The 11525-nt window shown below is 39.2% G+C and overlaps 1 protein-coding gene across 1 annotated transcript; it reads left to right on the top strand.

Annotated features, from left to right (window-relative positions):
* The first annotated feature begins 242 nt into the window (after positions 1–242).
* LOC135254910 (CCN family member 2-like) lies at positions 243–5850 on the top strand. Its single transcript, XM_064335513.1, has 5 exons — positions 243–483; positions 885–1101; positions 1879–2133; positions 3000–3211; positions 3508–5850. Exons 1-5 carry the CDS (start codon positions 427–429, stop codon positions 3799–3801), a joined length of 1035 nt encoding a protein of 344 aa, XP_064191583.1. The 5' UTR covers positions 243–426; the 3' UTR covers positions 3802–5850.
* The last annotated feature ends 5675 nt before the right edge of the window (positions 5851–11525 follow it).

Genomic DNA, 11525 nt, shown 5'->3' with positions numbered 1-11525 from the left:
AGAAGTGCACCTATTGCAAAAGCAAGGTAGAAAGAGAAAATTTCCATTCATGGTCACATTTCCTTTGCATCTGGGATGTAGGAATATGGTGTTACCTGGCCTGAGCAACGTCATGGGAGTCAAGAGCAGCCCACAGCAAGTCTGCAAAAGGAGCACAGAATCAGGAAAGTATGCCAAGAATGTCCACATTTGCTCTGCTCTATTCAGCTGTTCAGACGTCACATAAACTCAACGAGCATAAATACAGAGGTCTCCCTGTCCTGGACAGACAACACCAACTCTCCTCTGCAGAGAAGGCTAATCAGTTACTCTGAAGAAAATTATAACACGGGTGGATTGATCAGAAAACAGATCCCGACTTGCTTTGAAGAGGCCAGGGAAGATTGCTGAAGATTTATTTTTTATATATAAAGTGCAAAAGAAAAAATGTCCTTTGGGATGAATAAATTGAGCTGTTTCCTCTGCTTTTCATTCTTCTACTGGGTATGTTGTGAGCTTAGAGTGAAAGTTATAAATTCACTTTAATTTGAATATTGTTTGTACTTCTCAGATATTGGTGCTCAGTAATTGTTTCATTTATCAGTGGACCTCTAACTGTATTCTAGTCATCTTGAACAACATTGAACCAATCCCACACAATTTGCTTATAGGCTGAATGACAGATATTTACTGTAAATGAGTATATTGATACACTGTGGTGACTTACATGCATAATGCATTTACATTTTTTATCCATATAACAACTCAATGTTTAATCACACTTCAGGTTACACCCATGGCTTTAGACACAATACACAAGAAATTATCCAGGTACTTTCTGCTTATGAGTAAAAACTGCAAATACAAGCAGTTGACTAAGGGGTTTTCTTCTCTGCTTTTCACAGACTTCAGCTCTGCAGTGTAGTGGGCAGTGCAGCTGCCCCAGCACCCCGCCCCAGTGCTCCCCAGGTGTGAGCCTGGTGCCCGATGTCTGCGGCTGCTGCAGGGTGTGTGCCAAGCAGGAGGGCGAGGTCTGCTCCGAGAGGGATGTCTGTGACCCCCACAAGGGGCTTCATTGTGACTTTACCTCCTCAGTCAAGCCGACAACTGGAGTCTGCATAGGTGAGATGTGCTTGCATAGGAAGGTGAAACTGTGTGCTGTTAATCACCGACTCGTCAATCGCTGACGACAACTCCACCAGTTTTGCAGTTCTTAACTCTAGAAAGGCCAGAGGCAACATCATCGGGCATTTGGATATTTAAATTAAAATTACTCCAACACAGTATAAGCATTACTATCCTCCTTCCATGACATTTCCTATATAATTTGGTCTTAATAACAACAGATTTTTTAGAATTCTAAAAATCAACTCATTAAAGAAATACAGGACGTTTGTTCCATTTTCTTTCCATTTTCTTTCCAGCAACTGAATGACTGACACTGGCTTGATCAACCACTATCAAAACTAATTTCGAACATGTAATCACACAAAATTAAACACAACTGCATAAAAAGCAAAAGCATGCTTGAAATAGCGGGAGCAGGGGAAGAGAGAAGTGAGTTGAATTTGTATATAACAAAACCACTATAATTTAGAAAGAAAAATGCTGAAATTAATACAGCTGTGTCCTTTATTTCAAGAGAATAGTTTTGTAACATATGATTTCATAATCTTAATGAAATTAGGTAGCTGTGGGTGCAGAAATCGATGATAGGATGCTGGATCAGCTGGACGCCACAGGGTGTAGATAGTAAAAAAAAGTGGCCTTTCTAGTGTTAAAGCCCATCACTACCATCCCTTCACTAGTCTCCTCTCCATTACGTTTAATGAATTATACCTACCTCTTTTGGTACATTAATGCCATCAAAGTTTTACCTCCTTTATCTCTCATGTTCAGGTAAAGAAGGTGCCAAGTGTGTGTTCAAGGGTGTGGTGTACAGGAGTGGAGAGTCCTTCCAGAGCAGCTGCAAATACCAGTGTACTTGCCTGAATGGGGCAGTAGGCTGTGTGCACCTCTGCGGCATGAACATCCGCCTGTCCAGCCCAGACTGCCCCTCACCACGCCGCGTCAAGGTGCCCGGGAAGTGCTGCGAGGAGTGGGTGTGTGACCCCATCCGCAGCCACCACAGTTTCCTTGGCCCGGCCCTTGCAGGTTTGTCTCTATTTGTCCCACCCAGAAACATTCTCACACATGTCAACAAGACAGGATTAGAATTATTATGAGTTAGCTTAGTGGCCTTATTCTGCGTTCACACAGTGGACAGTAGATGGCAGGATGAAACCGGATGTCATTGTTTTCAATGAGACAATGATGGCTATACAGCAGAAGACTGCAATATTTCTGATGGCAAGATGAACGTTCTGTTGGAAGAAAAAAGTATTTTTACTGTCCACCGCACTAGGGTGACATGATGGTGGAATGAAAGTGGTACATAGACAAGACGTTTTGTGGTAAAGATTTAGAGATGGGAGAAAGTTTGGTAACAAAAAATAAAAATGCACCAAGATCTTGTTGCAGCATGGAGTGTTGTAATCTCTGAAATGCAGGTTCCAAGTACAAAACATTACTATGTTTTCAGAAGCTTTTCTGTGTATGGTTTGTGGTGTAGCTAGTTGACATTTCTGCAATTTTGATCTTAATACTGTTGTAAAGAAAATAATTTATAAATTAATGGTGAGTCTAGCTCACTAACATGTCACCATAGTGACTGAATTGCTAGCTAGCTATAGCTAGCTTGCTTGTTAACTAACATTAGCTAGATACGTCAATGCCGTTGTACCGTCTACCATTCGTCCTACCATCTGCTGTTTCTTATGTGAATGGTCCTTTAGATAGCTGATGTGTAATCCTCCCATACAGCTGGATCTGTACTGAAGCAATTTGGGCATACTTCAGTTCAGAGCACAGTAGCAGAGCACTGCCAGGGAATTAAGCCTGCAATGTTTCCGTCATAAAAACTGTTTCTCTGCCAATACTGTATGTTAGAGACTGATTCTCTTCTTCCTTTCTTCCCACAGCATACAGAGAGGAGGAGACCTATGGACAGGATGACAAGCTATCGAGGGGCAACTGCCTGCTCCAAGCCACTGAGTGGAGTGCCTGCTCCAAGACCTGTGGCATGGGCGTCTCCACACGTGTCACCAATGACAACAGCGAGTGCCGGCTAGAGAAACAGTCCCGGCTCTGCATGTCCAGGCCATGTGGCTTACACATGGAGCAGAGCCTTAAGGTATAGGAAAGTGTGTTTAGGTGAACAACACATGGCTATGCTGAGCTAAATATCATTGTCACCTCAGGTCATGTATCAGCTTCAGCTCTGCTTTAGTGGTGTACTGAATCAAGAAATTAGATTTAAATATATGAGCTTATGTTTAGAAAATGGTGGCCAGATATGTGTGCATATATGCTTAGGCCTGTTATGAAAAGATAAGTACCCTAAAGCAATGTTTTGCCCTCAAATTATGTGTAATTTTATGTCATTTAAAGCTTTGAATTTAATAGAGCCATTGTCCTCCTCCATTGCAGAATGGAAAAAAATGCCTTCGTAGCTTCCAAGTCTCCAGGCCAATGATGTTTGAGTTCTCTGGATGCACATCTGTTAAGTCCTACCGGCCCAACTTCTGCGGCGGTTGCACAGATGGTCGCTGTTGTGCGCCCCACAAAACTGCCACTCTCCCTGTGGAGTTCAAGTGCCCCGGCGGCCAGGTCACTACCCAACAGGTGATGTTCATCAAGACCTGCTCCTGTCACCACAACTGTCCGGGGGATAATGATGTCTTCACCACGGGGCACGGAGGGACGCTGATAGACAGGGCTTAGAACTCACAGTCCTATAATGATGTGCTCCACACCCATCCAATAGACATCAATCTTATTTGTAGCACAATAATTGAATGCATTTTTTTTCCTGAATGGATGCAAAGTTATATATGAGTATATATTTGAGCATATTAATGAAATGGACAGGAGAAAATATTTTGCTATTTTCTCAAGATTATTTTTAAAGTGGAGGGTACTGTTCAGCTGCTTCCAAAACACTTCACTATAGTCTTACTCTTTTGAAATTCCTCTGCTGTCACTGCTTCGCAAATGCATGTTCTCTACCATCACCAGTCTAACCAATCTCATTCAGTTTCAATATTATGGTGGGTCAAGATGTACTGTAGAAATATTGTTGAGGCCAAAAGTTTACATACACCTAGGCTAAAGATATTCAAACTCAGTTTTTCACAACTCCACACATTTCATGTTCCATACATTTCTTTTGGCAAGTCATCTGCTTTGTTCACATCAGAGGTAATTTTAAAACAATCGATTAAAGACAGATTTATTTCAGCTTTAATTCACTATATCAGAATTCCAGTGGGTCAAAGGTTTACATACACCAAGTAGACTGTCTCTTTAAACAGTCTGGAAGATTCCAGAAATTGATGTAATGACTTTTTAGAAGCTTCTGAGTGGCTTTTTTGTCAATTGTCATAATTAGGAGTTAATTAGCACCTGTGGTTGTATTTAAGGTCCTAACTTTAGACCCATTGTCTTTTTGCCCTTGGTACCATGGGAATATCCAAGCAACTCAGCCAAGAAAAAACATTGTGGACCTCCACAAATCCAGTTTCTCCGTCGGAGCAATTTCCAAAACAACTGAAGGTACCACAAGCATCTGTACAAACAATTGTATGCAAATATGAAAATCTTGGGACCACACAGACACTGCATCGTTCAGGAAGGAGGCATAAATTAACTCCCAGGGATGAACGAACTTTGGTCTGAAAGGTTCAACAGAACCCCAAGACAACAACAGAGGAACTGGTGAAAGAGTTGGAGGCAGTTTTCTCTGGTCAGATGAAACAAAAATTGAACTGTTTGGCCATAATGATCATCGCTATGTAAGGAGGAAAAAGTATGAGGCTTTTAATCCAAAGAACACCATCCCAACTGTGAATCACGGGGGTGGCAGTATCATGTTGTGTGGGTGTTTGGCTGGAAAAGGGACTGCTGCACTTCAGAAAATAGATGGCATCATGAGGAAGGAGGATTATCTAGAAATACTGAAGCAACACCTCAAGACATCAGCTAGAAAGTTAAAACTTGGTTGCAACTGGGTCTTTCAGCAGGACAATGATCCTAAGCATACCTCCAAAGTTGTAACAAAATGGCTTAAATACAACAAAGTTTGTGGACTGAAAAAGCGTGTCTGAGCAAGGAGGCCCACAAACCTGACTGAGTTACACCAGTTCTGTCAGGAGGAATGGACAAAAATTCCAGAAAAGTATTGTGAGAAGCTTGTGGAAGGCTACCCCTAGCACTTGATTCAAGTTAAGCAATTAAAAGACAATGCCACCAAATACTAACAAAGTGTATGTAAACTTTGGACCCACTGAAAATCTGATCTAGTACATAAAAGCTGAAATAAATCTGTCTCTTAACTATTATTTTGAAGTTGCGAAAAATTGAGTTTGAATGCCTTTAGCCTAGGTGTATGTAAACTTTTGGTCACAACATACTGAATATTAAGGTTGAGATCAATTGCATTTCAAATACAGTCAATTAAATTAATTAATTGAAATTCAATTAATGAATTATAAAATGATTATGTATTACAGTGAGGATTTTTCAATTCATAAATTGAATTTTAATTCAATGGAATTAACTCCGCCCTACTGTGTTACTCTGAAGCTGTTGTAGATATTGTATATAATTGTGTACAGTTACTAAGTTAATTTAGACTCTAATGGAATGTTTACTTCTTTGATGTGTTTGCTAAATTTATTGGAGTGACAGCTGAGTTTGCCTTACTGCTGTGCTGTTGAAAGTTGTCACCAAGCTTCTATGTGTTTAAATAAAAGGAATATATTTTGTTGTATATTTTCTTGTGTACTGTGCACTCTCCTTGCTTTCATTAGCTTAGCTGTACTGTAGATTGTTGTGAAAATTACATTTTTGCTGTGTACAACAAACATAAGTTTTAGTCTGAGAACACACAGATTATGTAAATCACCTTTGCAGTATCACCTCAGTGATATGTTGCAGCCCCCCAAATAGTAGAGATTATTTTACTGCATTCTGTCTTTTAGATTTATTAACAGATCTATAGTGGTTTAAGCATGGCCTGAAAGTACAATTGTCAGCCAAACGTAAATGGACTGCGTATTTTACCCCCTTCTATAGAACCCCCTTTTTTAAAACTAAAAATGACATACACAAAAATAAAAAATTACTCCAAATATTATGGAAACAAAGTAACAGAAGCTGAAACACAATGGAAGTGGAAGTTGCTTTCTTTCTCACCCACATAACATATATATACTGTATATATTGAGTGTATATGTGTCTGGTGGTCTTAAAAAGACAATACGGGCACAGCTACAATGCTGGATAAATCCCGGATAAAATCTGATGACAATACCACTAAAAATGTGTATTCTGCACTGTTTTTTCTGAGCCATGTCTAAGTGGCTTTCCTTATGATATTATGGTTCTTTAGATGTGTAAATACTATACATTGTATACTATGTCCTTGTGGAAGAAGTGTGCTGAAACTCCCTTACCACCTCCCCTCTCCTTACTCTCCCCTTGCCAACTCAGGCAGCAGCAGGTCTGGAAGACTGTAGAAGATAACTACATTAGCTATCATTGATTGTGTTTTTTTTTGGTCCAGTGTCGATGGTGCTTGGCACTGTAGTCACACATAGCAAGGGCTTTTTCATAGATATACATCCTTTTAGACCAGCAGATTGTAGTTGCCATTTCACTGTAATCAGGGGAACTGGTCTGTCTCTCATTTCATTGAGTTCTTCCTGTAGTTGTAGCAGAGTTTTACAATGGTTTCTCTTGCTAGACAACACAATATATTTGTTGTCTTCCTCTTAATCTTCCTGGTCTTCTCCTGTTAACATTACTGCCTACCAGCAGTAACCTTCTGAGTGTGTACTAACCCTGCACTTGAGATTAACCTTCTTGGCATGTTTAATTGCACCTGCACATCTAAGCCTAACTTCTTATTATCTGGCATATTTTTTTTGCAACTTTAGTACCTACAGGCTAAAGGTATTAGGCTTGATTGAACATCTAACCATAAATAATGGAATTAATTCTAATAAACTTATGTTATACTTATGACAGTGTTCTTTTTCACAGATCTAATCGTGAGATATTCAGTATAAAAAATAAAAAAAAACTAGTCATTGTTAACAGTCACAGTTGTTGATAATATTAAGCTATGTCTGTCCCATTAATCATATACAGCAATTCAGTTAATTCTCAGGAGCCAGCCTGTCACTCTCCATTTGTAAGCAATAAATAATACTGCCTAGTAGAGCATACTTAGTCTTGTAAAGTACGGCAATATTGTTTGAGACAATCAGTTGAAATATAGACGCAAGCAGTGATGTCGGGGGCAAGCACCAAGGGTGCCATAGTACATTGGGGGGTACTTTGTCATGGACTGCAAACCTAATCCAAATACCATCCATACCAACTTTGGTGTGTATTGAATGTAAGGGTAAGTCTGTAATAATTGGAAATTGCAAATTTCAAGTGGTGTTGTAGCACCACCTAGGGTGATAGTGGCATGGAATTTGATACACATGACCTACATGGGTCTTTCTTCATTTTGTGTATTTAAAAAATTTGAATAGATGGTGGAATTAAAGCAAGTGTGGGCTTGTGGAGCCAATACAAATTAGTATTTTGCAAACTGCCTCCAATAGGCCATATTTCTCTATAACACTGCTTTGCCTCTGCATGCTCATCCACAATATGGTTTTTATCATCCACTTTGTTGCAATCAACCTAAATTTGGGGCCATATGCATAATGTGGGCGTGGTCATCCATTTTGGTTAAATTTGTTTGTCCTGTGGCCTTCTATGGACATCTTAAAACGTCCATGGCAATTTAACATAGGGGCGTGTTGTAGATCATACCAAGTTTGGTGAGAATCAGACAAACACTGTCAGAGTAGTACAAAAGATTCTTCAAACATTACAAAATGGCTGAAAATCCAATGTGGCGGACATCATGAGTTCCATGAGAAAAATTGTCCAGAACGAGGAGGTACACATATAGAAAAAAATGAGTGCATGTAAGTGAAATGAGTTAGCCATATTCATTTTTTCAATGCAGTTTTGGAGGTGGCAGTAATAAGTTTTTTACAAACTTTACAAAAAGTATTAAAGTAGTTTTTTATTTCATTAGGAGTTCATAGTTCATAGCACACCGTAGTTCATAATGAAGATAAGGAGCTATCTTTTTAATTATGAAAGCCTTTGGCCACAGAGCCTGTGGTTTGGGATCAGATTCCAGAAGTGTCCGTTGCTTGTTAGCTGCAGCAATGACGGATACTGAGAAGCCTAGATACAGCGAAGCAAAAAGACAAGCCCACGGGGCTCGTTCAATAACTAGAGTCAACCATGGAATTGCTTTTCCTCTGTGTTATCAGCTGAAGTATGTCAAGGGGAGGAAAAGCGACGTGGAGTTAGCCTGTTTTCTGTTGGACCTGTAAGTAACATTACTTTTAGCTAGGTAGTTATGTTAGGGAGCTAGATGCCTGAGGTTGGGGAGCTTTTGTATTGAATTCTGTTCTCCCATCAATATGTCTTCCTCCCTATGGGAACAGTTGTTACTATTTATAGTTGAAACTTAGCTAGCTTGGTAATTCACCAGCATTTATTTCAATTGGGAACTCTATTGAAAGCTATCCAGCTATGTGTAGCCAACTTCACTAACAAAGCTAACAAAGTTGCAAACAAAGACTCCCTGTCCTAATCAGGATTCACAGATGATGAAATGCAGCATAACTGCCCAGGCATTGATATTTCACCTGCATTTATTTCAATCAGGGTAACTGAATTTGATACAGCATGCATGCTATCTAGCTACGTGTGGCCAACTTTACTAACAAAGCTAACAAAGCTGCAAACAAAGACTCTCATCCTCATCAGTGTTCACTGATTATAAAACACAGCACAACTTGAAATTTTGAAATATTTGAATAGGATACAGATAACTTCATGAAAAAGTCATTCACTTTACCTGTATTAGAGAAATAATGTACCTATGGCCTGCTAATGTTACACATTCCACACACAATTCAGTGTTTACATCCCAGTTCTAACTAAATGTCCAGAATAGCTGAATACCGAACGAGGAAACACACAAAATAGCTGTACTACGGAGTACTATATGATGTTCTCCAAGGCTCCAGAGTGTGACCATTTTGGTCGCACATGCAAACAAAAATCTGTCAAGTGTGACTAAACATTTTCATTGGTCGCACCGGTGCACGTGACATTTAGCAGGTCTGTCTCTGTGTGTTGCAACGGAGTATTATGGCCACAGAGGAAAATTCTGAGATTTTGAGAATAAGGTTGTAATATTACAAGAATAAAGTTGTAATTTTACGAAAAAAAGTCATAATATTATGAGAATAAATTCGTAATTTTACGAGAAAAAAGTCATAATATTACGAGAATAAAGTCGTAATTTTAGGCTACGTGTTATTTTAGAGGGGAAATATCAGAAGAGCAGCCTGCCGCCTGCGTTAAAATGAGGAAGGTGGAGCATCTTGTGAAGTTATTCTTTAGTATAGATTTCACAAATAACGAAATACTTAATATTTTGGCTTATCATAAGTATCAGGACATTGAAAAGATTGTGCAAGAAACTGTGTCTATTCCAAAGAAAGAACCACACAGACTTGGAGGAAATTGCAGGCTCAGGCTGCCATTAGACTGTCCTCTCGCCCGTTTTGTGCTGGTAATATATTTTCCTAAAAATTATGTTTTTTTTTCGATTTTACGATTTTATTCTCGTACTATTATGATTTTTTCTCGTAAAATTACGACTTTATTCTCGTAATATTACGACTTTTTTCTTGAAACATTATGACTTTATATTATTCTCATTAAATTGCGACTTTATTCTCGTAATATTATTACTTTTTTTTCTCAATTACGACTTTATTCTCGTAATATTACGACCTTATTCTCAAAATCTCCGAACTTTTTTCCCCTCAATGTGGCCCTAATACTCCGTCCATGTAGTGCATGCTTATACACACAGGGCCAAGTGACTTGAAAGAATTGAGGAAATATGGGGTAGCATTGCTTTGGAATACATCTTATTTAATTTCGGTGAGGCAAGATAGCCTATATTGTTTGTAGTACTGTAACTTGGCGTCGTTTTGATATCAATACTTTTAATGGCAGGCCTGGATTTTGACAGTCTGAATGAATGAGTTATAGACGGTGTATGTCTTGTACGTGTGAGTAACTTGGCATTTTTGTACGTTGAAAACGTGTTTTTGATGAGATATCATTTCTTTTTGCAAAGCGTTTTATTATGAGAGTGAGAAATGTGAAGTGACGTGTACCGTGTAGCAGTTTTGGTTTGCTATATATGTAAAACAGTGGCTGTGACAAAGGGTGCGGTGGCGTATAAGTGTAAACGCATCATAAGCGCAGGTGAAATATGGCCAGGGTATGTACTCACGGATTTGACGGCCATCCAACGAGCCTTGATTGATAAAAGAATCAGCAAGTCTGTAGAATTAGAGCTCCCTAGGTCGCAACTTGTGTACCCTTCTGTCCTGCTCCGTTGTCTGTTATTTCGTGGAGATGCACTTTTAGTGTTTGTAAGGTTTATAAGGCATTTTGATAGGCTTATCTGCAGGTGGGAATCCTCTTCGCTGTTTTGCTAAGCTAGAACCGGAAAAGTCGATAGTGGAGAATAGGAGCAGACGCATATGTCCCAGCAGGCTTTGCTTATGAGAAAATAACAACAGTGTGAGAGAAATTAGGATGAAATGATGAAATTGCGTAGTTGAAACAATATGTTTTTAGCAGAATAGACCATGAGCGAGCTTATTTTCCTTATCGAACGGTATATATAACAGTCGCTATAAAATACTTGTTATTGAAGTGGCTGGTTAAGTAACGTGTGAAATCTATTGCACTGATGTGTTTTTCTCATGTTCAGTACTAGTATTTATAATTATGAGTGAATCATGATTTTAAATGTAATGTTTTATTGGGGAGTTGCAGGACGTACATGCGTAGTATTTGTTTGTATGTGGCTAGATGGAGAACAGGGCGAGGTAACCTGAATGTAGAAACGTGGCGTTTGCTGATAAGAAGGTTTTGTACGGTAGCCAAGTGAACAAATATAGTTAGTAGAAATGGCACAGCGGTGTAACTTTTTAATAAAATGAATACATTTGCTGTCATGAAATGCATATGGGTGGCCGTGAGTGAGTTTTGGTAAAGCAAATATAAGCGTAAGAAAACGTTAGTGTAAAAGAGGAAATTATCTGCCTGAGGGCGAGGCGGGATTCAAGCCTTCAACCGGAGGTTTACCAGTCTGTGACTTTGTTAGGGCAGCACCATGACATAGCTATGCAATGCGTGAAATATCATTAGCAAACCTGTCCGTGGTTTTAAAGAAGAACACAGGCCAGTAAGCACAGAAGAGCTCCCGTTGAATCCATATGGCTTTGCAATATTGTAGCCGGTTAATAATTGAATGTGCAGACGGTACGTCATAA

This window comes from Anguilla rostrata, chromosome 1 (genome assembly GCF_018555375.3).
Source record: "Anguilla rostrata isolate EN2019 chromosome 1, ASM1855537v3, whole genome shotgun sequence".
Lineage (NCBI taxonomy): Eukaryota > Metazoa > Chordata > Actinopteri > Anguilliformes > Anguillidae > Anguilla > Anguilla rostrata.
This window is presented reverse-complemented; position numbering and strand designations above follow the sequence as displayed.

Excerpts from the sequence above, each read along its gene's own strand:
- LOC135254910 (XM_064335513.1), top strand. The coding sequence starts at position 427 with ATGTCCTTTGGGATGAATAAATTGAGCTGTTTCCTCTGCTTTTCATTC. Across the intron at positions 484-884 it reads GCTTTTCATTCTTCTACTGG|ACTTCAGCTCTGCAGTGTAG; the intron begins GTATGTTGTGAG and ends TGCTTTTCACAG. Across the intron at positions 1,102-1,878 it reads GACAACTGGAGTCTGCATAG|GTAAAGAAGGTGCCAAGTGT; the intron begins GTGAGATGTGCT and ends TCTCATGTTCAG.